This window comes from Bison bison, unplaced genomic scaffold (genome assembly GCF_000754665.1).
Source record: "Bison bison bison isolate TAMUID 2011002044 unplaced genomic scaffold, Bison_UMD1.0 scf7180017864284, whole genome shotgun sequence".
NCBI classification, from domain to species: domain Eukaryota; kingdom Metazoa; phylum Chordata; class Mammalia; order Artiodactyla; family Bovidae; genus Bison; species Bison bison.
Window position 1 is genome coordinate 269,104 of NW_011494856.1, and position 25,890 is coordinate 294,993.

General features: G+C 42.0%; 1 protein-coding gene across 2 annotated transcripts in view; it reads right to left on the reverse strand.

Annotated features, from left to right (window-relative positions):
* Positions 1-25,890, reverse strand: part of STIM1 (stromal interaction molecule 1) — a 206,220-nt gene that overhangs the window by 60,725 nt on the left and 119,605 nt on the right. For both annotated transcript variants that reach the window (XM_010849444.1, XM_010849443.1), the window contains exon 3: positions 1,310-1,424. In XM_010849444.1, coding sequence (XP_010847746.1) covers positions 1,310-1,424 — 115 coding nt within the window. The remainder of the gene's footprint in view (positions 1-1,309; positions 1,425-25,890) is intronic.

Below are 25,890 nucleotides of genomic sequence, written 5' to 3' on the forward strand. Positions count from 1 at the left end.
TCAAAAAATGGGCCAAAGAACTAAATAGACATTTCTCCAAAGAAGACATACAGATGGCTAACAAACACATGAAAAGATGCTCAACATCACTCATTATCAAAGAAATGCAAATCAAAACCACTATGAGGTACCATTTCACGCCAGTCAGAATGGCTGCCATCCAAAAGTCTACAAGCAATAAATGCTGGAGAGGGTGTGGAGAAAAGGGAACCCTCTTATACTGTTGGTGGGAATGCAAACTAGTACAGCCACTATGGAGAACAGTGTGGAAATTCCTTAAAAAACTGGAAATAGAACTGCCATACGACCCAGCAATCCCACTGCTGGGCATACACACCGAGGAAACCAGAATTGAAAGAGACAGGTGTACCCCATTGTTCATCGCAGCACTGTTTATAATAGCCAGGTCATGGAAGCAACCTGGATGCCCATCAGCAGACGAATGGATAAGAAAGCTGTGGTACATATACACAACGGAATATTACTCAGCCATTAAAAAGAATACATTTGAATCCGTTCTAATGAGGATGAAACTGGAGCCTATTACACAGAGTGAAGTAAGCCAGAAAGAAAAACACCAATACAGTATACTAATGCATATATATGGAATTTATAAAGATGGTAACGACAATCCTGTATGCAAGACAGCAAAAGAGACACAGATGTATAGAACAGTCTTTTGGACTCTGTGGGAGAGGGAGGGTGGGATGATTTGGGAGAATGGCATTAGAATATGTATAATATCATATAAGAAACGAATCGCCAGTCCAGGTTCGATGCAGGATACAGGAAGCTTGGGACTGGTGCACTGGGATGACCCAGAGGGATCGTATGGGGAGGGAGGTGGGAGGGAGGTTCAGGATGGGGAACACGTGTACACCCGTGGCGGATGCATGTTGATATATGGCAAAACTAATACAATATTGTAAAGTAAAAAAAAAAAAAAAAAAGCCAGCAGGCTCCCTGTCTCTGGAGATGAAGCAGCCAAAGCTGGGGGATTCCTCTGGGGGATGTGGGGAGCTGGTGAAGAGAAGGGTAGGGAAATAGGATGGTTTTCAATAAGAATTCTACTAAAGAACAAACCCAGCTCTCTTTGGAGCATCTTTCCCCATTCTCAACAGAGTGACTCTACTCAGTGTTATTCAGTCTTGATACAGTCTCTTTTCAGTGACTGGACATAGAATCATTTCAGTAGTTTGCTCTTTACTAAGCATTTTTACTCATATCCTTTTAAAGCCAAATTGCTACCCATCTTCTCTCTTCTCTAAACCTTCCAGGAACTAGCATTGACAACCAAGCTATTAATTACCTTCTGAAGACTTCCATGCCTTCCACAGGTCCTCCACGCTGATGAGCTTATCCTCACCATGGAAGGTGCTGTGTTTCACTGTTGGGTCATGGTAATTGAGGTCTTCCCTCAGGAACTGCAAGGGAAAAGCACACAAGTCATAAGAGACCCCTGGGCACCACCCCACTAAGATCTCGTCACAGGTCACAGCACATCCCATCTGCCATATGTACAAGTGTATCACATCATCTATGTGTCCTTCCATGGGAATACGTCCTACTTGCCAACCAGACTGCCTTTTCTTCTTTGTTACATGTTTCACTCAAGAAAAAAATATAAGAAATTCCTTCCTCATATTTTTTAATCATGGAAAAAGGAAGAGGAATTAACAACTTTGAGTGCTTATTTATACACTAAGCAACATTCCAAGAGCTTCTATTTTCTCATTTAATCTTCACAACCAATGGATTATATCATACCTATTTTACAAATGAGAACAGTAATACCCAATAACAACACAATTTGCCCCCAAATTTTGCCTCAAAACATTAAGTTTAAAGAGATTAAATTACTTGCTGTGAAGATTTTAAAATATGTCCCCAAGTCTTTGACAATCCTCCCACAAAAGTTGAATTTGAACTCTCCCCTTGAACACAGACTGACATTAGTGACTCGTCTTCTGAAAAAGAGAATGTGGCAGCAATGATGTCGAATGACTTCCCAGGCTAGGTTAGAAACGGCAGTATAGATTCCACCTGGCTCACTCCCTTTTGGGATACATGCCTTGGGAGCACTGAGCCAACATGTAAGAAGCCTGGCCACCCTGAATCTGTCATTCTGGAGAGGTCATTTGCAGAGACTACAGAGAGCTAGCGATGCCTGAGCAGGCCCAGATGTCTGAGTCTTGCAGCCCAGGAACCAGACAAATGAGTGACTGAGACTTTAGGTTATTCTAGTCCCCAGTTTTTGAGTTACTTCACCTGATGCCAAGCGGACACAGAGGAACTGTGCAAGAAGAGGGGGTCAAGTGACGAACGTAGGCTGATGGAAGCTATACCTAAAGGAAGGGCCAGATGCTGAGTGGAACCTCTTTAGAGAACAAAGAAGTGGGGCTGCAACCATCAAGCCTTAAGGAAAGGAAAGGAGTGTACTGTAAGTATAAAGAGTCAGAACCTATAGAAACAGACCATTTCCTGTGTGACTTTGGGGCAAGCAACTCAGCATCTCTGAGTCTGTTTTCCCCTCAAAATGAGGGCTAATTATCCCTCTCACTTGAGTGTGGTAAGAATTAAATAAGTCATGTTTGCAGAAGTCATAAACTGCCTTTGCACATGTCTTTTAATAGTCCACAGAGCATTTTATAAATTGAAACTATACTTAAAAAATCAAATTTCACCCAAAAAGTCCAAATCTCATTAAAAAAACAACCTAAAGTTCTAAGAACACTGAATTCCAGTGACAACTCTAGAATTTTATTTAGGAGAGGCTTAAGGGCTGCAGTTTGATGGGAAGGGAGGGTGGTGGCTAAGGGACTTGTCATAAGACTGCTTGCATAACAAGCACATTGTTTTTATGTAGATTGCTCATTAAAATTAATATTATAATGCAAAATTTTATAAAGATGCTTTTGTTTAAATTTTACTTAAAATAAGAAAAAATTAACTGTCCATATCAAACAATATGATGTCACAGTTGGGGCAGCTTAGAGGTAGGGGAGTGGTACTGAGGAAGATAATGAGGGCTTCTTGATCAAAGATGATACTTCTGTGCTCCCACGGCCCCTATGTATACCTTTTTCAGTCTTGTTATGGGTCTATCTCCCCTACCAAACTGTATAGCCTATGATAGACAGTCCCAGTTACCTAGCTATAAACACAGCATTGGAAAATGTTGTGTAGAACCAGAACTCTGAGGTCCAATATACTTGAAGCAGGCATTATCCCATATCACTCTGAACTGTCCCACATTCAGCTAATAGCTAAAGTCTAATTTAAGACAAAGTTTAAAAGCAACAAAAAGGCAGAAACAAAACCAAAGAGGCAACTCTCAGCTCCCACAACAAGGATTTACTATCTCAGACTCAGAACAAGCAGCTCTTCTGTCAGGAAGGTCTAAGAGGCTCCGTGAGAGTCCTGCCTCGCCAGGGGGAATGCAGCACTGGCTAGAGCTGCAGCTCAGCAGCTCTCTGAAGAGCCAAGGGACCAGTTGTCACTAGGTAAATTTAGTTCTGTGAGCTCAGAAAAGTGATTTCCCTGGCAGTGGCACAAAGTGTGCAACCCCACCCGAAGTGAAGCAGTAGTGAAGGGGTGTGGGTGAGAGCAGACAGGAGGGGAGACATCTCTCCAGAATTCCCAACAAAATAGGTCCATCCAGCTTCATCAGGGAACAGAATTCACTGAGGTAATGCTGGAAGAGCAGCAGCACATCTTTGGGTGCAGGAATCAGGCAGGCCTCCTGGGTTCTTCCCTGGAAGCAATTCTCCTCCTTCCTCTTTTCACCTTGTTCCCCACTGCTCACCCTCCATGTTTCCCAAACCACACCACACCACCTGCCCTCTCACTTCTCCATACAATGTTAATAACCCACAACACACATACCTCAGGTCTGAGAAGCTTCCCAACTCTTGTTTACTCCTTGAGTATCTAGCAAGGACCCACATTTTAGCTACAACAGCTCTGTACACCATTGGTACTGATTGCTGGGACATGAACATGTTGGGGGTGAAGTATCTGTTCTCAGTGAGACCAGGAGCTATTGCTCAAAGTAAGGGAGAAGGCAGTTATTTATCACTCACCTTTACACATCTAGTCTTACTCCTGACAGCCCAGCTACCATACTACTCACCAAAATGAGATTTGTAAAGTATAAATCTAATTATTCCAACATACCCACTTAAAACCCCATGACTCCCCATAACCTCCAGGACAAAGCCCTAGCTTCTTGGCCTTACATTCAAGGCCTGTTCCAATCTGGCCCATAGAGTAACTTCTCAGTCAGTTTCCTGGCCATTCCCCCTCCCTACCAGACATCTACAGTCCAGGCCAGGGGTCGAGAAACTACAGTCATGGGCCAAATCCATCTTGCTGCTTGTTTTTTTAAATAAAGTTTTATTGGAATACAGACACGTCATTAATTTATGTACTGCTCTCATGCTTCAAAGGCAGAACTGAGTTGTTGTGACAGATTATATGGACAGTAAAGCCTAAAATATTGACTATCTGGCCATTTATAGAAAAAGTCTGCCAACATTTGCTCTAGATACATCAAGCCACTTCAGGTTCCTTGAACAAACCGTGCTCCTTTATACTTCTAAGCTTTTACACAAGGTGCTCCATTTAATATATATCTCCTCTTCCATCTGCTGAAGAAAAAGTCTCTGCTTCTGTGAAGTTTTCCAGATCTCTCCCAAGCAAGTTAATTGCCCTATCCTATTTGTTCTCTTATTCTCGGGGTCATCCATCTGTGACAGTACTTATCCCATTAGACCATAATTGCTATTTAATTACTCCCCTTTTACTCCCCCTAAGCAACTCAATATAGAAACTGTATTTTATTTGTCATTTATCTCTTTATCCAGCACCTTGCAAATTCTCTGGAACACCTAAATAAATAAGTAATTCAGCTCTGTAAGCCCATCTCCAGGCATAGAGCCTGGCACAGAGCAGGGTATGGGGTTATTCAATAACTGAATGAGCATCTCTCATTTGAGCTTGCCCTACAAGACCCAGAAGAATGCTTAGTTTACAATAGGTAGTCAACGCATATTATGTCTACTATATAGAAGAAAGAAAAGAGTCTCCAAATTGCTAACCAATCTAAAACAAAGGTATTCATCTAGGAGCCAGGGGATTATACTGGCTTGGGTTTAATATAACATGATGGGTTCAAGCTTGGTTCTGGAGCCAGTATTATAAATGGTATTATAAACGGATTAATTCACATAAAGAACTTAGACTAGTACCTGGCACAAAATAAGCTCTCATATGTATGAACTGAGCTCCACTAAATATTAATACATTTAATATACTATAAGAGGAATATAAGGATACTAAGAACATTCAATCCTGGAGCTTACTATTACAATGATGCTGATCTCTCATGTGTAAAGAAGACACAGAAGAGGTAGAAGACAGATAGTTCCTAAGTGCTTGTTATTCAATATATCAGGACCATGTGCCAAGCAATCAGCAATAGACAAGGCACTGTAATCTACTGCCTTCTAAGGCCCTTTCTATTCTATTCAATGATTCTTACTTTGAAAGCTTTAACTCCATTTAAAATAGAAATTTCACAACCTTGGCAAGATCCTCCCTGCCTTATTTGCCATATTAACTGTCACTTCTTCCCATCCCCAGTAATAATGAAATACTTGAAATTCCCTGAAAGTACCAGGCTCATGGCAGTTCTCACGTCTTTGCACATACTATTCCCTTAGCTAAAACACTCTCCTTCTCCTAATCATTCCAAATCATCTTTTCAGATTCAAATGACACATTAGCAACTCTGTACATGGGTAAAACTAACTTAACTCTTCCTCTTCTGTGACTCCATCATAATATGCACTTATCCTTTTTATATCCTTATCTGTTTACACAGCTATTTCCACAACCAGAGGAACATCTTCTAGGCAGCAACTTCACCTTTCCTTTTACTTCCATATATCTAGTACCCAGCACATGCAGGTATATAGAATCTCTCTGAGGTCAATAATATAGTTTAGTCCTTGTCATGGAATTCTCTTTGATGTCCTCAGGCCATGACATTGGTCATATCATGCAGATCAAACCTTAGAGGAAGCATCTAAAGTTGCAACTTGCTAAGTACCTGGCCAGAATGGTAAAGACTAATAAATTTAACATCTCCAGTCTTGAAAACTATCAGGACCAAAGTATCCCTAAACAAGCCAAGGACTACTGCCTGGGGATTCTGATGAGAGGGGGATGAAGATGGATCACTAAAAATATTTCCCCAGAGAGAAAGGATTATCTTCTTAATTGGGATCAATTCTGCTATATTTTGGAGAAGGTGATGGCACCCCACTCCAGTACTCTTGCCTGGAAAATCCCATGGACGAAGGAGCCTGATGGGCTGCAGTCCATGGGGTCGTGAAGAGTCGGACATGACTGGGCGACTTCACTTTCACTTTTCACTTTCATGCATTGGAGAAGGAAATGGCAACCCACTCCAGTGTTCTTGCCTGGAGAATCCCCGGGATAGGGGAGTCTGGTGGGCTGCCGTCTATGGGGTTGCACAGAGTTGGACACGACTGAAGCGACTTAGCAGCAGCAGCAGTAGCAGCTGCTATATTTGGGGTTGCCTGGTGGCTCACTGGGTAAATCAGCCTGCAATGCAGGAGACTGCCTGCAATACAGGATTACCTGGATTTGATCCCTGGGTTAGGAAGATCCCCTGGAGAAGGAAATCACAACTCATTCCAGTATTCTTGCCTGGGAAATCCCATGAACAGAGAAGCCTAAGGGGCTACAGTCCATGAGGTCATGAGAGTTGGACACAACTTAGCAACTAAACCACCACTGCTATATTTATATAGGATGAATACACAGCATGGTACAGAATGTGCTATGGGTAAGAATGTTTTTAAAAACTGATGAGTTAGAGGGGATTTCTGGCTTGACAGTGTAAGGAGCTCCACAGACCCACTCTCCAGTAAACGTAGCAAAAATTACTTTCTAACAGCAATCATTTAAAGTCTCTAGAAATGGTCCTAGGGCATATAGCAAATGAAGAAACATTTGCTCAAGATCTACTAAAACTCAGGAAGAAGAGTGACAGTCTGTAGTATTTTAATTAACACTTGCTTTCTCTCTTCCTCCCCACTTTCAAATCAGTAAGATAGAAACTCCATTCCAGACTGATGCAGCCAAGAACAGAAGGCTCCCTCTTCCCCAGGCTCCCAGTTGGAGGGCTATCTGCTTAAGAGAAGCAGATGGCAGCATGTCTTCTCCCATCTTCAGTTACCTGTTGCTAAAGCTAAGTTCTAGGTGAATCCAGCCAAGAAGTGGGCCTCCCTACTTCCACCTGCTGCTGCTGCTGCTGCTGCTAAGTCGCTTTAGTCGTGTCCAACTCTGTGTGACCCCATGGACAGCAGCCCACCAGGGTCCCCCGTCCCTGGGATTCTCCAGGCAAGGACCCTGGAGTGGGTTGCCATTTCTTTCTCCAATGCATGAATGTGAAAAGTGAAAGTGAAGTTGCTCAGTCATGTCCGACTCTTAGCGACCCAATGGACTGCAGCCTACGAGGCTCCTCCGTTACTTCCACCTAGGTCCCACTTATGGGGCAGGGACTTCACCTTGGATGCAGAGCCACAGAGGATATTGGGGAGTTGATTGCCATTTTCCTAGCTTACAAGACAGCAATTATACTCTGGGAGAGGTAAGCCAAGAAGGGTACTGCCACCCTTCCATCAAATGCTCAGCTACTAAGGTGGGGGTGTCAACTGACCTTCAATTCCAGAACCAGAGCTCAGAGATTTTCCTGGTGGGAGAAGCAGGGTTTAAACAGAGAGTTTTTAACCTCCCCCCAAAGGAAATTATTTTATTTGCAATAGAATGTGAAGAAGTTCAATACTAAGGGCTCTCTGAAAAACAGTGAAAATTGTGGTGAAAGGCAATTGAGAGGAGATGAGTGGATTCATTAGAGATATAGGTTAAACTGTAGGCTAAAGAATTTGCTAATGAGAACAAGGAAAAGAGACAGCTGGGAGGAGCCCCCCTGGATTAGGAACAAATCTCTACACTGATCTCAGGAACTATCCTTTCAAAGGAGCTCTAATATGATTGGATCAGTCTGTGGAGAAAACTTCTGCCCCAGGGCACTGTTGAAAGCAATAGAGTAACAATCAAATGACAACTAACAGCACTTAACAGCGGAGTGTGGCCAGGAAAAGACAAAGACAGCCCTGCCAAAACCACTGCCATGCAAAGGTGACTGCAGGCATATCCAAGGCTGCACCCTCTGAGAAGCAACATCAGAGGCTTCACATTGTAAGGAGGTGGTGGGAACAGACCACTGAAATAATCTTTCTAGTCACCAAACAAATAAACAAGTAAATAATAAGCCTCAGAGGAGTTGGGAGTTGTAGCCAGAGTTGCTACAGTATACTATCAAAAAATCCACTAACAACATATATATTGTGCATGTATGTATATGTGTGTATATGCGTGCATGCTAAGTTGCTTCAGTTGTGCCCGACTCTTTGCAACCCCATGGACCATAGCCCGCCAGGCTCCTCCGTCCATGGGATTCTCCAGGCAAGAATACTGGAGTGTGTTGCTGTGCCTTCCTCCAAGGGATCTTATCAACCCAGGGTTTGAACCCACATTTCTTATGTCTCCTACATTGGCAGGCAGGTTCTTTCCCACTAGCACTACCTGAGGACCCCATACATATATAGATATGTCTCTCTTTCTCCCCCACCCCATATACATATATGGCATGCAAAATAAGTGTGACCCATACACCAGGAAAAAAGCACACAACACAAATTGTGAGAGCAACCAAATTTCAAACTTAACAGAAAAAGGCTTCAAAGTAACCACTATAAATATGTTCAAAGACAAAAGGAAACCATAAGTAAAGAAGTAAGGGAATGTGTGATGACAATGTCACATTAAATAAGGAATATTAACAGATAGAAATTACAAAAAAGAACCAAAGGGGTGCTGTGGAGTTGAAAAATACAATAACTAAAATGAAGATTTCAGAAGAAGAGCTCAACAGCAGCTCTGAACCAGCAAAGACAGAAGTAGCAAATCTGATGATGGACTAAAAGAGACTATTACACAATCCAAAAAGACAGACGGGAAAAAAGGATGAGAAAAATGAACAGTTTCAGAGGAATGTGGAATACCACTTTGCTCACATGCATAATGGAAGGATCAAAACGTGAGGATGGGGAGTTCCCTGGTGGCCTAGTGGTTAGGATTCTGAGCTTTCACTGCTGTGACCTGAGTTCAATCCCTGATCAGGAAAATGAGATCCTGAAAGCCACAGAACATGGCCAAAAGAAAAAGGAGAGGATGAAGAGAAAGCAGCAGGGGAAAAAATTAGGGTTTTTCCATAGCACAGGAAAACCAAACAAACTTTTTGGCCAACCCAATACAAAAAAAATAACACCTGAGAATTTCCCAAGTTTATTGAAAAGCATTAATCTAGTCATCCAGAAAGTTCAACAAACTTCTAAGAGAATAGGATAAATGCAAAGAGATTCACAAACAGACACATCATAGAAAATGTTAAAAGCCAAAGGCAAAGAGAAAATCTTAAAAGCAGCAGAAAAAAAAAAAAATCATTACACATCAAGGAAGTTAAATAAAATCAACAACCTACTTCTCATCAAAAACAATAGATGCCATATATCCATAGAAAAAACATGGTCCAAAAGGATAGATGTACCCCAATGTTCACTGCAGCACTGTTTACAATAGTCAATACATGTTAACAACCTAAATGTCCACTGACAGAGAAATGGATAAAAAAGATGTGGTACATATATAAATAGAATATTACTCAGTCATTAAAAAGAATGAAATAATAATTCATATGTAGCAAGATGGATGGACTTATCGATAGTGATACGGAGTGAAGTAAATCAGACAGAGGAGAAATACTGTATTACATCCCTTATATGCAGAATATAAAAAGAAATAATACAAATGAACTTATTTATGAAACAGATTCACAGACTTAGAGAACAAATTTATGATTCCCAGGGGGGAAGGGTAAGGGTAAGGGATAGTTAGGGAGTTAGGGATGGACAGGTACACTCTGCTATATTTAAAATGGATAACCAACAAGGACCTACTGTATAGCACAAGGAGTTCTGCTCAATGTTATGTGGCAGCCTGGATGAGAGGGGAGTTTGGGAGAGACTAGATATATATATGTGTATGGCTGAGTCCTTTTGCTGTCCACCTGCAATGATCACAACATTGCTAATCAGTTATACTCCAATACAAAATTTAAAAAAAAATTAATGCTAGAAGGCAGTGGGATTGCAAGTTTTAAGTGCTGAGAGAAAAAACTGTGAACCAAGAACCCTGCATTCAGCACAACTATCTTTTAAGAGCAAAGGCATAATAAAGAAAAACAAACACTGAAAAATTCATTGCTAGATGACATACCTTATAAAAAGCCTTAAAGGAAATTCTTAAGGTAAGTAAGGGATGCCAGATAGTAATTTGAATCCACATTTAAAAAAAAGATTTTTTAAAATAGATTCATTCATTCATTTAATATATATTGAGCAGGCACTATTAATATATAATGAGCAGCACTGAGCCAGGCACTGTTCTAGGTACCAGGGACTCAGCAGTAAACAAAACAGTTCCTTTGCCCTTTTGGATTAAATGATACAATTCAGAAGGGGATTACAACAAGCAAACAAATAAAAAAAGTCTAATGTATAATGTTATATAAAAAAAGTGTGTATATATATGTATAACATATATAAAAAAGTATAACAATGACCAAGGTGTCAGAAATGGGGTATACTTGCAGATTTCGTTATTAAGTAGCATAGTCTGAGAAAGACCTCACTAATAAGAAGAATGAGAAAACACAGAATATTTGGAAACATGAGGAACTTATCAAAGAGGATACCTGGGGGAAGACTATTCCAGACAGAGGTAAGAGCTAGAACCAAGGCCCTAAGATGGGGGGTTGGGGTAAGGGGAGGGGGGAGGAATGTTTGAGAAACAGCATGGAGTGTGACCGGAGTAAAAAACTAAGAAAGTGAAAGTGAAGTCGCTCAGTCATGTCCAACTGTTTGAGACCCCATGGACTGTAGCCTACAACGTTCTTCTGTCCGTGGGATTTTCCAGGCAAGAGTACTGGAGTGGGTTGCCATTTCCTTCGCCAGAGGATCTTCCCAACCCAGGGATCGAACCAGGGTCTCCCACATTGTAGGCAGATGCTTTACCATCTGAGCCACCAGGGAAGTTCATGCTTAACAAAATAATAATAATAATAATAAGGGAGATATATAAAGAGGAGGAGATCCTAATGATAAGTGGGAGTCAAGTCACATAGGACCTTGCTGACTCTTGTGTTAACTTTGGCTTTCACACTAAAGGAGAAACAAGGCTATAACAGTGTTTTGAGCAGAGGAGTGAAATGATCTTGTTTACATTTTTTTAAAGCTCTCTGGCTGCTACACTGAGAATAGATTACAGACATGGTGATTTGTTAAGAGGCTGTTGCATCTCAGTGCCTGCAGGGGAGTAGTGGTGAGAAATGAATAAATTTTGGACACATTCTGAAGGTAGAACCCACTGGATTTATCAATGGATACAGTGCATGAGAGGAATTAATGGATGATTCATAATATTTTTTGGCCCAGGCAATGGAAACAATGGAGTTGCCTTCAACTGAGATGATGAAGTTGGGGAAAGAGCAGGTTTTGGATGAGGTGATATTTAGAACCTAGTTTGGGTCATGGCAAGCTTCAGATGCCTTTAAAATTCTTAGAAGGAAAAATCAGGGTAAATCACCATGATCTTGGATTTGGCAATGGATTCTTAGATATGACATCAAAAGCACACACAATTACAAAAAAAAAATTAAACTGGACTTCACTGAAGTTTAAAATTTTTGTGCCTCAAAAGACACTATCACGAAAGTGAACAGTTAACCTTAGAACGGGGTAAATATTTGCAGATGATGTACCTCATAAGGGATAAGGGACTTGTATCTAGAATGTAAAAAGAATTTTTACAACTCAATAATAAAAAGACAAATAGCCCAATTAAAAACTGGGAAAAGGATATGAATAAAACACGGATGGACCTGAAGATTATCATATTCAATACTGAATGAAGTTAAGTCATACAGAGAAAGACAAATAGCATATGATAACATTTATATGCACAATCTAAAAAAAATTATACAAATGAAGTTATTAACAAAACAGAAACAGACTCACAGACTTAGAGAATGAACTTACAGTTACCAGGTGAGAAGGCTTGGTGGGGGATAGATTGGGAGTTTGGGACTGGCATGCAGACACTGCTGTATTTAAAATAGATAACCAACAAGGACCTATAGTATAGCATAAGAAACTCTGCTCAATATTATGTAATAACCTAAATAAGAAAAGAATTTGAAAAACAATAGACATATGTATATGTTTAACTCAGTTTGCTGTATACCTGAAACTAACACAAAATTTTTAATCAACTATGCCCAATATGAAATAAATTTTTTTTAATTTCTCAAAAGAAGATATACAAATATCAATAAGCATATGAAAAAATGTTTGGAAAAATTAATCACCAAAGGAACGCAAATCAAAACCATAATGAGATATTATTTCACATCCAGTATGATAGTTATAATTTTAAAAATCAGATAAAAACAAGTGTTAGTGAGGATATGGAGAAATTAGAACCCTCATGCACTGCTGACATGAATGTAACAATATTCAGTGACACTCTGGAAAAAGTCTGGTAGTTCCTCAAAGGGTAAACATAGAATTACTATATGACCTAGACCCAGCAATTCCACTCCTAAGTATACATTCAAGAGAAATAAAAACATCTGTCCACTGGGAATCCCCTGCTAGTCCAGTGGTAAGGACTATGTGCTTTCACTGTCACGGCCTGGGTTCTATCCCTGTGTGGGGAACTAAGATCCCAGAAGTTGTAAGGCATGGCCAAAATAACAATAATACAAAACTTTTTTAAAATTTTAAATAAAAAAATAAAATAAAAGTAAAAATCTGTCCACAAAAAACTATACCATGGCAGAACTATTCATAATAGTCAAAAGGTAGAAACTACTCAAGTGTCCATCAACTGATGAGTGAATAGCAAAATGTAGCATGTCCATACAATAGAATATTATTTAGCCATAAAAAGGAATGAAATTCTGATATATGCTACAACATGGATGAACCTGGAAAACACTATATTAAGTGAAATAAGCCAGTCACAAAGAACCACATATTACATGACTCAAATATGAAATGTCTAGAATAAGCAAATCTTCAGAGACAGAAAATACATTAAGATTAGGGGACTAGGAGGCAGGAGGACAATAGCCAACGTGTACTAGTTTTCTCTTTGAGGTGACAAAAATGTTCAAAAATGGACTCTGGTGATAGTTGCATATATCTGTGAATATATTCTGACTCTTTGCAATCCCATGGACTGTAGCCTACAACACTCCTCTGTCCATGGGATTTTCCAGGCAAGAGTACTGAGTGGGTTGCCATTTCCTTCTCCAGAGGATCTTCCCAACCCAGGGATCGAACCTGGGTCTCCCACATTGTAGGCAAATGCTTTACCATCTGAGCCACCAGGGAAGTCCATAAATAACCATTAAATTGTATATTTTAAATGAGTACAGTATGTGAATTATATCCCAATAAAGCTGATTTTTTAAAATGGTAGATTCAACCAGGGGCCAGGCAAACTTTTTTGTAAAGGATCAGACAATAAATATTTTAGACTTGGTGAGTCATACAGTCTCAGTTACAACTACTCAACTCTTCTCTTCTGTGAAAGTAGCCAGGGACAAGATGTAAATGAGTAAGAGTGGTTCTATGCCAATGAATCTTTACTTATGGACACCGAAATCTGAATTTCATATAGATTTCACATGTCATCAGAGAAGGCAATGGCACCCCACTCCAGTACTCTTGCCTGGAAAATCCCATGGACGGAGGAGCCTGGTGGGCTGCAGTCCCTGGAGTCGCGAAGAGTCGGACACAACTGAGCGACTTCACTTTCACTTTTCACTTTCATGCATTGGAGAAGGAAATGGCAACCCACTCCAGTGTTCTTGCCTGGAGAATCCCAGGGACAGAGGAGCCTGGTGAGCTGCCATCTATGGGGTCGCACAGAGTCGGACATGACTGAAGCGACTTAGCAGCAGCAGCAGTCACATGTCATAAAATTCTTCCATGGGTGTTTTTCCCCAACTATTCAAAAAAATGTAAAAGCTAGTCTTAGTTTGCAAATGTTATAAAAACCAGGAAGGGGGTCATAGAGATGCCTCTGGACTAAATGCACCTAGTTCTCCCTCCATTATGGCTTCAAGTACTAAGGAAATTTCTCTCCCTTAACAATCCCCATGAATAAGAGTCAATTTTTATTTCCTTTTCAGTTTTCTCCCCACAGCACTACCACCCCTATGCATGGTTTTCCAAGACCCTGGGAAATACAAACCCAGCCAAGCACTCAACAGCAGGAAAACCTCCTGGACCCCATTTCCAAAATAGAACACCAATTTATACCAACTTGGTAAGAGTTTAGGGCTCACCATGTGTTCCTTATAATGGCCAATCACCATTGGGCAGTGAGTAGGTAGAGGAAAAGGCTTGGGAACAGAGAATTTAAAAGGGTAAGGCAAACTCATGTCCCCTTTTTAAGAACGCTCTGGCTCTTAATTCTAAGAGCCAGAATTAGAATTAAGCTTACATTTTTTAGAATGTAAGCTTATGTGTCAATGAGCAATATTAAAAAAAGAAATCCTTAAGAACAAAATCTCATATTAGAGCATTATGGTACCACAAGAGAAGGCAGAAGGGAGGAGTAAACACAGGAAGCCTCTATTAAGAGGCATTTGTTTATTCATTTGCCCAACCAGCATTTACTGAGCAGTGACCACGTGTCATGTCCTATGCTGGGATCTGAGGACACAGGGATTAATCCTGCTGAAAAGCACCTGGATGAGTCAGATATATGGCGGAAAGTCAGTCCTTGAAGGCAAGAACTACTGTCCTATGTGGAGGAAAGGGCTATGGTTCAATCCCAGAGAAACACCTCTCCAATCCTCTTAACCCCACACTGCCTGAGACCTCACAGTTCTCCACTGAACTAACCAGGGAGCTTGCTCACCACCCAGAGGTATCAGAAGGCTTGTGAAGGGACACATGGGAAAAAAATCTCACAGATACAGACTCGAATCCCATCGGAACCACTTACTCACCACATCACTTTAAGCCTGAAAAATGTAGATGACCTCACAGTTACAATGGGGAGACAATGAGATCATGGAAGGCGCAGTCCCTCACACTTCCTATATGTAGAAGGTGCTTCATGAATGTTTGACTATTCTGAAGCTGGGTCGCTTGGCTCATACTGTGAGAAATGATGTAATCTGGGTGAACCAGCACTCAGCCTCTGAGTTCCAGCAACTTCTAATCTCAGCCTTTCCTCCTCGAGATGCGGGACTGCTAGGTGACAAAGGGCCTAGTTCTCACCAGTCATGCCATGTTGCTGAGGCGCATGCCTACCTGACCTACACCTGCAAGGGCCTGATGCTGCTGGGCACTGAGGGAGAAGAGGACAAAGCTGGGCAATAACTACCACTACTGAAATGTTCACACTGCATTACAGTTTACAGATGCTTCTTTACATCCATTATCTTATTTGAGCCTTATGCCAGCAATCAAAGGGATGTATTGATATTACTAGTATCACTATCTTGTAGATGAAGAGACTCTTCGCTAGACACCTTCCTTCTTGAAGGAAGTGTCCCTTTTTTTTTTTGCCTCCTGCCTTTACTCACAAAGTTCTTCTTTCCTGGAATGCTCCTCCTCCTTTCTTCATTGGTAAACCCTGCTCTCCTGTAAAAGACCAAGTTCCAGTTTTACCTGCTCAGCAAGGCCTGCTCCTGACAAACCTTCAGTCAGAATTAGAGCCATCTCTGTTTAAAATCCTTCAAGCTCATCATCTTTGGGATGAAATCCAACTTTCTCAGTATGGCTAGAATCTGGCTGGCTCATGCCTGCATCTCCAACCACATTTTCAGCCTCTCCCTCCCTGCTCCACCATTACTTTCTATGCTCACAGTACAAGAACCACTGAGTCACAGATCCCTAAGGACATCATACTCATTCCTTCACTTGCTATATACCCTTCTCATCCCCAGGTTAACTCCTATTCATCTCAGGCATCATCTCTTCTGAGTCATCTTTCCTGGCATCCTAGAATGGGTTAAATTCCCTATTCTGTGTTTACAGATCATGCAGTGCTCCATCTCTCACCACAATACCTACTAGGATTGAACACACAGTCTTTCTGCCTCACTAATATGTGAGCTCTCTGCAGGTAGAAAATTCGTCTTCCTCATTAGTCTTTGCATACTCAGCATCCAGCACAGAGCAGACAGTAAATATGTCTAGAGAAGGAAGACAGAAAAAAAGGGTGGGGAACACAAGAACAAATAAAGGGGGTGGTGGCGATCCTGGGTCCTCACGTCAATGAGACACTGCACTGGCAACCAGTTGTTTCTAATGCAATTAGGTACACTGAATGTGATGCACACGTCGATACAGACATGCACAGAGAGGCTGGCATCAACACAAACACCAATCAGGTATGAACACAAGCAGGACCTTGGAAGCCAGTGGCCAATTCCTCCGTAGACAGGAAGATCCAGAAGCTTACTTAATACCTGAAACAGAACTTTTCTCTCTTCTGGCTTGACCATTTTGGGCCGTAGACTACCCTTGCATTCTACTACCACATTATAGGGCCCAGATCCTGCCTGGACTAACAGCATCTTTGGGTCCCTGATTATACTTCTGGCTCTGTGTTTACCAGGTCCTGCACACTGTACTACACCCTCACCTTTCTCTCCTAATCTTTTGCTTCATCTTTGACCTGGTTTATGTGTCTTCTCTCAGCTCCTTCCTTGGCTCAGTGTTCCCTCCCTCCTCCACTTCTTATGCACACCACCAGGGAAGCCTTCATATGCACACAGATAACACCTAAATACAAAAAGACACATACAAATACAGAAAGGCAGAAAATGATGTATACACACACACAATGGCACAGACAGACATATACACATATATAGACACACACAGAGAAGCCTTACAACTAACCCCTGCCATTAATAGGACTGCCATCCAGAACAGACAAAGCAGACTCACCAACAAAGACGGAAGGAAGGAAAACAACAGTCTGCTTGGTGAGAAAGAATTTCCCTATCTATCAAAGCAAACCACCGTCTGGGTTTTCCTGGAAACATGAGCGAAGCCATCTGGGGGAGCTGCTGCTTCACCCTGTATCTGGCTAAGGAGCTGGGACAGATTGCAAACGATGCCTACTCCCTCGGATGTGTAGCTCAGCTTGTCTAGCAACAGCTACCCTTCCCTGAGTGCTGGCTGACAATGTGTCTTCTGCTACACCAGCACATGTTAGATTACCTCACCCCTATTCCTCTTGAAATTCCCACAGTCTCCTGTGCACGCCACCATTACAGCCCTGAAGATGTGATGTTGTCATTGCCAGTTTACATAACTGCCTCTCTCATTAGCCTAAGGGCTTAAGAATGGCAAAGGGTATCTTATTTCCATCTCTATTCTATTCTACAGATGAGGCAAGTGAGCCTCCAAATTACTTGGTCATACAGCTAGTACACTGGCAAGCTTGCATTTGAACTCAGGTCAGACTCCAAAGTTCATGTTTAGGCTTTTTAAAAGTCAATTTCCAAATATTTTAAGAAACCCACAAAAACACCATGAAGCCCTCATAAAAGTTAGAGCAAGGCCACAGAGTTTGGACTCAATGGGGTTGCAGCCCGGAAGCTGACTGTGAGCCAGCCCTGGTAAGTGAATGCTACAGCCATCCATTAAGTAGGTATTTACAAGGAAAATGAGGATAGGTCCTTTCCCTAGCCGAAAGAGCAGGTTTCACCTGACGAACGATACCATTCACTTATTCATCATCCCTGTTCTGTCGAAAGGGCCCAAGCAGACTTCAGTTTGTGCTCTGTCCAAATTAAGGGCAGGGGTCAGCATGTTCCACAAGGCAGGAGATAAGATGGCGACTGCACCAGGAGATAGGCAGGGAGCTAGAAGGCAAAAAACCCATGGGGTGCCTCCATACTGTAACAGTCCTTTAGATCAAAGAAGAAGAATTGCAGCAACAGAAAGGTATACATCAAAACTTATGCTGAGGTTATTTGAATAATTGTGTGTAATTATTTTCTTCTGCCCTACTTTACATGTAGTAAACTTAAAAAAAAAAAACAAAACCTTCCGGCTGTCAAAATTGTTCCAAGAGGAAGCAAGGAAAATCCATGTTCAGGACTGGGTCCAGGGGAGAACTCTGCTTCTGACAGGCAGCATGGTAGCAGCAGTAGAAATTAGAGGAAGGCCCTGAGCACGAGGCAGACCCAGGAAAAATAAAACTGGGGATAATAGCCAGCTGCCTTTGACATCTCCCCTTATGGAGTTCCATATGATAAGGGGCTAGAATTTGATTCGGGTCCCTGGTCTGTGGGTGAGAGGGAATTATTACTAGGGTTCTCCTTTAGCTTCCCTAGAACAACTACCAAAAAAGAGAAATGAAGGGACAGAGGGCGAGACGAAGAGGGAAAGGAATTCTCCCAAAGGCTCTTCAGTCTGGTGTCCTCAAAGCCATCTACACCTGCCTAGAAACAGAGGCAACTTAACTGTCGGCTAGCTAACCAGGGATCTCTGCTTCCAGAAACCATGGTAATTTGGACTTGGAAGCACCTCTGCATATCTGTCAAAGTAAGGAGAGGGAGAAATAAAGATAGAAGTCAACAGAGTTTTCAATGTGTTTTTTAATAGAGCCCTAGGGATTCTTATGGGTTGGGCTACAGAAAGGCAAGTAGGAGGTGACCACTACTCCAACCAAAATAGTGACACTTTTACTTTTTTAACATCTTCACTGAGTTATAATTCACTACCAACTTAGTATACAACTGAAGGGTTTTTAGTAAAATCACAGAGGTGTACAACCACAAGTCTGAAATACTCTCATCAGCCTGAGGCAGATCTGAGTTGCAATAACCCCAAAAAATGGATTACTATGAGCTACTTCAGTCTCAGTTTCCTTACCGGTTATATGGAAAAATTACTATCTACCCCACAGTAGAGGTTTCTTGTAAAGATGATGTGAGCAAAGTACCCAGCACCATCACAGGTGTGTAGGAATAGCAAAAGAAGTAGTAATACAACTGCTGCAACTAAACCACAGGCTGGGGACTCTTTATACACAAGTTCATTTCATCTTTGCCATAATTTTACAAGGTAAGGATTACTATCCCCATTTGACAGCTAGGAAACGTAAGCTTACAGAGAACTTTCCAAGGTCACCAACTATTAATTGGTGAAAGTACACCTAAAACCCTAATTTTTCTTGCTCCAATGCCTGTGCATTTCTTTGCTCAGTCACACAGCCTTTTAGCGGTCTCAGTATCTTCCTTTCTTAAACAATACGCCTCTTGTATGTCTTTCTCTAAGTCTTTCCTAATGCTTTGACTATAGTGATTTTACCTCCATTCAGATTCTGTATGTGATTCACAGAACAGAGCTGAAGGGCAAAGAAGGGGTCACAAACATGTCTGGAGTCCAGACCCTAGCAACTCCTAGACACAGCCCACCATTGACTTAGCTGCTATCCTGGCCAGGAACTCACAAGTCAGAAGCACCCTGTCCCCCATATCATTGACCAGCTAACTCTATACTCTCACTCTGCCCCAGAGAAACAATTTAAGGAGCACACAGCAATAAGATAGGATCTTTGCTTTCAAATTAAAAAACACATAACTCATCACTTTTGTGTGTAAGACCCTGTGACAAGCACTGTGGGAGAAGCAGTGATGGATGAGACCTGGTTCCTGTTATTGGAGGCACTCACAATCTGGAAGGACAGACAGATGAATCCAACTAATTTCAATATGGAGCAGAGCAATATGCCAGATGAGGGCTTCACGCCCAGTACTCTGGAGCATGGGAGAGGAAGGATTACTTCCCAGTGTAGGGGAACAAATAGGATTTCTTGGAGGAAACATTAAATCTAGGGCCAGTAGTTCTCTACTGGGAGAAATTCTATCCCCAGGACAACTGACAGGTGCCCAGTTGCTCAGTGGCGTCTGCATAGACTGCAGCCCACCAGGCTTCTCTGTCCATGGAAAATTTCCAGGCAAGAATACTGGAGCAGGTTGCCATTTCCTCCTCCAGGGGATCTTTCCAACCCAGAGATTGAACCCTCGTCTCCTACACTGGCAGGCAGATTCTTTACCACTGCACCACCTGAGAAGCCAATTGACAACTGGTGATAAAAAGTTTGGAGTTATCACAGTTTGGTGGGGTTGGGAACATGGTGGCTGCTAGTAGTGGCCAGTGTGTAGGGATGGTGCTAAATATCCTACAATCTGGCCCAAAATGTCAATAATGCTTGCAGCTGAAAAATCCTGATCTAGGCCTTGGTGGACAAGTAGAATTCTCACAGGCAAAATTGGGAGACAGAGTGATGCCCAGATGAGGATTTATCCGGAGCAAAGGCATAGCGATACTAGGAGCATGTTTGAGATGGCTGCAGCATAGAGTAAGAGAGAGCAGGGTAACAAGGACTAGTCAGGTGAGCTAAAGTCAGACTGCAGGAGCACTGATAGGCAGGTCAGAACTTAGTTTAGTAAGTGAAGGTAGGCCACTCTCTTATCATTTCATCATCTCTATACAGAGTTAATAAAACCTAGCTCTTAGAGTGGTTGAGAAGTAAATGAAACTGTATATGTACTCAGCCGGCAGAGGACTTGGTACATTCTATGAGTGCTCCTTTTCCACCATTATCCCTTCACAAGGTAGACTACGGTTCAGAGCTGTGCTCTAGAAATTCCAGTAGTAGTACAAAAAGGCAAACTTTTTGGCAATAATACAATCAAAATTATCAGGGTACAAAGCAAGTCATTCTAATAAAGTGCTAAATGAGCGATGGAGACTGCACTGCAGGAGTTAATACTGAGATGACAGAGATCAGAGGGGTGAGAAAGTCAGGGAAGGTTAACGAAAAGTGAGCCAGGGGTATTCCAGAGGACAATCTAAGACTGATACAGACAGAACCAGGAAGGGATGTGAGAACTTAATTCCCAGAAAGGAGAACTATCTGAGCAAAGAAAGACACCTGGAATAAACACGGAATGACTATGAAAAGACAAGTGTCAGATCAGAGTGGTAGGAGATGTGTCTAATGCTGGGAAATTCCCTGGCGGTCCAGTGGTTAGGACTTGGTGCTGTCATTGCCATGGCCTGGCTTCAATCACTGGTGAGGGAACTAAGATCCTGCAAGTTGGCAGTACAGCCAAAGGGAAAAAAAAAAAGGCTAAGGCCAGATTTGAAGGGATGGAGTGCCAGGCACAGGAAGTTGGATGGAAAAATAAAAGGAAACTCAAATGAAACTTTGGAAGATCACTCACAGCATGGACATATGCTGGTGGAGGAGAAACTAGAAGCGAGGGAATACTGAGAAGAGTCCACAGCTACCCAGATACAAAGAACTGAGGTCCCAAGCCTGAGGAGGTAGAATAACAATTATTATTAGTCATGATGATAACTTATGAGCATAATGCAGCCATTTATCTTCATCCAAATTAGCGCATGCTGGCCACAGCACTGGCTCTGTGTGAGAAGCACACAGGGCCCTATGGACCACTGCCCCTCCAGTTCATTCCTACTGATCCTCTGGCTATCTGCAAGTGGAACTGCCAGCTGCCCCTCTTAGGGTTTAGTTTGCCCAGGCCTGGTTCCACCTGGGGCCAGAGTCCATTCTTCCCCAAGTCTCACAGCCTCCAAGGACCTAGCATGCCTCTTGATGGAATAATTTAAAACAGGTAAGAAGCAAGTCAACTTTCATCCTGCTGAAGTCAAGGAGATCTGATGACCCTACCACAACACAGCCTTGTTCAAAATCCTCTACCCTTCCAGATAGGTAGGAGGAAATTATAAGTTCTCACCTGCTGCTTTTGATGCTGCTAAGTCGCTTCAGTCGTGTCCGACTCTGTGAGACCCCATAGACAGCAGCCCACCAGGCTCCCCCGTCCCTGGGATTCTCCAGGCAAGAATACTGGAGTGGGTTGCCATTTCCTTCTCCAATGCATGAAAGTGAAAAGTGAAAGTGAAGTCGCTCAGTCATGTCCAACTCTTAGCGACCCCATGGACTGCAGCCTACCAGGCTCCTCCGTCCATGGGATTTTCCAGGCAAGAGTACTGGAGTGGGGTGCCATTGCCTTCTCCGAGTTCTCACCTAGACCTTTTCAAAAAATAAAGGCATAGGCAGGAGGCTGAGTGAGCTGATAGAGAAACTGTGCCCCTAGAAACATGTGTCCCTGCTCTATCATTCCCCATTTCCCTTAACATCAGCCACTTGGATGAACTATCTCCTGCAGCGGCCTGGCTCTTGGCATGTAGGCCAAGCTGCTGAGGGTGGCTCCCAGAGTTGAATGCACTGGTGCCCTGGGATGATGAGGGAACTGATTTGGTATTCTTGTGATAGAGGCTAGCCCTCACTATCTGTATCATCATGCTGAGGGAGGGATAAAACATGAATTTGGAACCTATCATATGCCAGCCTTTGTGCTTGGTGCTTTGCATACATTAACTTCTTACAACCACCATGCAGAGAGTCGCCCTCCTCAAATACTAATAGCTGAATAACTGAGGCTCAAAGAGAAGTGATTTGCCTATTGTCACATAGCCAGTAAGAAGCTAGTAAGAAGTTCAAAACCAAATTTTGAACACAGGCCTATCTATATCAAAATGCATGCTCTTTCTGAAGATAACAACAAAAACTCATGGAGACTCTTCTATAAGCCAGGCATTGCACTAAGTGTTTTATATGCACTATTTCTTTTTTAATCTTTATTTATTTGGCTGTGCCAGGTCTTAGTTGCGGCACACAGGATCTTTGATCTTTCTTGCAGCATGAGGGCTCTTTGGGTGCAGCATGTGGGACCTAGTTCCCTGACCAGCAATCAAACCTGGGCCCCCTGCATTGGGAGCATGCAGTCTAGCCACTGGATCACCAGGGAAGTCCTTATGTGCATTATTTCATTTAATCTTCACAATAACTTCATGAAGTGCCTAATATTATCGCTCCACTTCTAATGAGGAAACTGATGCTCAAAAAGATTAAATAACTTCTCAAAGTTTCCACAGCTGGTAAAGGGAGAGCCAGATTTAAACCTAAGTCTGTGACTCTGCAGCACAAGCTCTTAACCCTATGCTATATTCTATAGCAGACACAACAGGCACTAACGGAAGCTTAAGTATATTTTGCAACTTCCCAGTTCAGTTCAGTCACTCAGTCATGTCGAACTCTTTGAGACCCCATGGACTGCAGCACGCCAAGCTTCCCTGTCCTTCACCAACTCCCAGAGCTTGCTCAAACTCATGTCCATCAAGTCGGCAATGCCATCCAACCATTTCATCCTCTGTCATCCCCTTCTCCCACCTTCAATCTTTCCCTGCATCAGCGTCTTTTCCAGTGAGTCAGTTCTTCGAATCAGGTGGCCAAAGTATTGGAGCTTCAGTTTCATTATCAGCCCTCCCAATGAATATTCAGGACTGATTTCCTTTAGGATTGACTGGATTGATCTCTCTGCAGTCCAAGGGACTCTCGAGTCTTCTTCAACACCACAGTTCAAAAGCATCAATTCTTCATCACTCAGCTTTCTTTATGGTCCAACTTGCACATCCATACATGACTACTGGAACAAACCATAGCTTTGACTATATGGACCTCTGTCAACAAACCAATGTCTCTGCTTTTTAATATGCTGTCTAGATTGGTCATAGTTTTTCTTCTAAGGAGCAATAGTCTTTTAATTTCATGGCTACAGTCACCATCTGCAGTGATTTTGGAGCCCAAGAAAATAAAGTCTCTCACTGTTTCCATTGTTTCCCCATCTATTTGCCATGAAGTGATGGGACCAGATGCCATGATCTTACTTTTCTGAATGCTGAGTTTTTGGTTTTTTTTTTGAATGCTGAGTTTTAAACCAGCTTTTTCACTCTCCTCTTTCACTTTCATCAAGAGACTCTTTAGTTCCTCTTCACTTTCTGCCATAAGGGTGGTGTCATCAGCATATCTGAGGGTATTGATATTTCTCCTGGCAATCTTGATTTCAGCTTGTGTTTCATCCAGCCTGGTATTTCGTATGATGTACTCTGCATATAAGTTAAATAAGCAAGGTGACAGTATACAGCCTTGATGTACTCCTTTCCCAATTTGGAACCAGTCTGTTGTTCCATGTCTGGTTCTAACTGTTGCTTCTTGAACTGCATACAGGTTTCTCAGAAGGCAGGTAAGGTGGTCTGGTATTCCCATCCAGTTTGTCATGATCCACACAGTCAGGCTTTAGCGTAGTCAATGAAGTAGAAGTAGATGTGTTTCTGGAATTCTCTTGCTTTTTCTATGATTCAACAGATGCTGGCAATTTGCTCTCTGGTTCCTCTGCCTTTTCTAAATCCAGCTTGAACATCTGGAATTTCTTGGTTCACGTACTGTTGAAGCCTAGGTTGGAGAATTTTCAGCATTACTTTGCCTGTGTGTGAGATGAGTGTAATTGTGCAGTGGTTTGAACATTCTTTGGCATTGTCTTTCTTTGGGATTGGAATGAAAACTGACCTTTTCCAGTCCTGTGGCATTACAGCTTCCGAGGCTCATACTAACCTATTCAGCTTCATCCCCCAAAACATGTGATCACACCCTTGTGTAAGACTCCCATCTCAGACTAACAGCATGCTTGCTACAATGATATTAGTCAGTCATTCCACACACGAACATTAAAATACAAGTGTCAGATGTAGGTAGCTTTCCTGGAAATATAGAAGAAAACAGAACAGCAGCAATAAGTAGCATTCACTGAGCTTGAATTGTGTGTCATTGCTATGCTAGGAACACTTTTCTTAATTAACATATGATGAAATTAACTGTAGTGGAGGGGGGCAGAATATCTTCTTATGAGTTTTAGTACATATGTAAATTCTTATAACTGCCCCACAACCCAGACACAGGACAGTTCTATTATCAAAAAAATTCCCTCATGCTGTCCCCTCATAATCAAACCCACCCCATATCCCTTATCCCAGGTAACCACTGATCTGGCCTCCATTCCTATAGTTTCTCAGAAAGTCATTAGATGTTATCATATATTAATAGTATGTAACTATTTGAGATGGCTTCCTTCCCTCAGCATAATGCCTTTGAGATTCCTCCATGCTGTGTGCATCAGCAGCTCACTTCTTCTATTGCTAAGTAGTTTCCCAAAGTTTGTTTTCTCCATTTACATATTGAAGGACATCTGATTTGTGTCCAATTTCTGGTGATAATGAGTAAAACTGCTAAAACATTTGTGTAGAGGTTTTAGTACAAATATAAATTTTCATTTATCTCCGGGGTAAATACCTAGAAGTAGAAATGCTGAGACACGTATTAAATCATGTTGTTTAGCTTTATAAAAACCTCTGTAAGAGTTCAAGTGACTCTTCCTCATCACAGGGTACTTGGTGTTGACCGCTTTTTAATTTGAGCCATTCAAAGAGGTGTGGAATGATATCTCATTGTGGTTTTAATTTGTACTTCCCTTAGTAGCTAACAATATTGAGTATTTTTTCATATGCTTGTTTATCATCCATATGACAATAAGAATTGTTTAATGGCTCAACAAATGTCCTTTATTTTCTATGTAGGTGCCACAGAAGAAAATAAAACTGCCCTCAAACTGTCTGGTCCAGTCAAGGGGCCAGTGTTTTTTGTTTTTTTTTTTCCAAGCACCAGGCGAGCCATGCTGAGCGCCTGCGCCGCCACACACTCCAG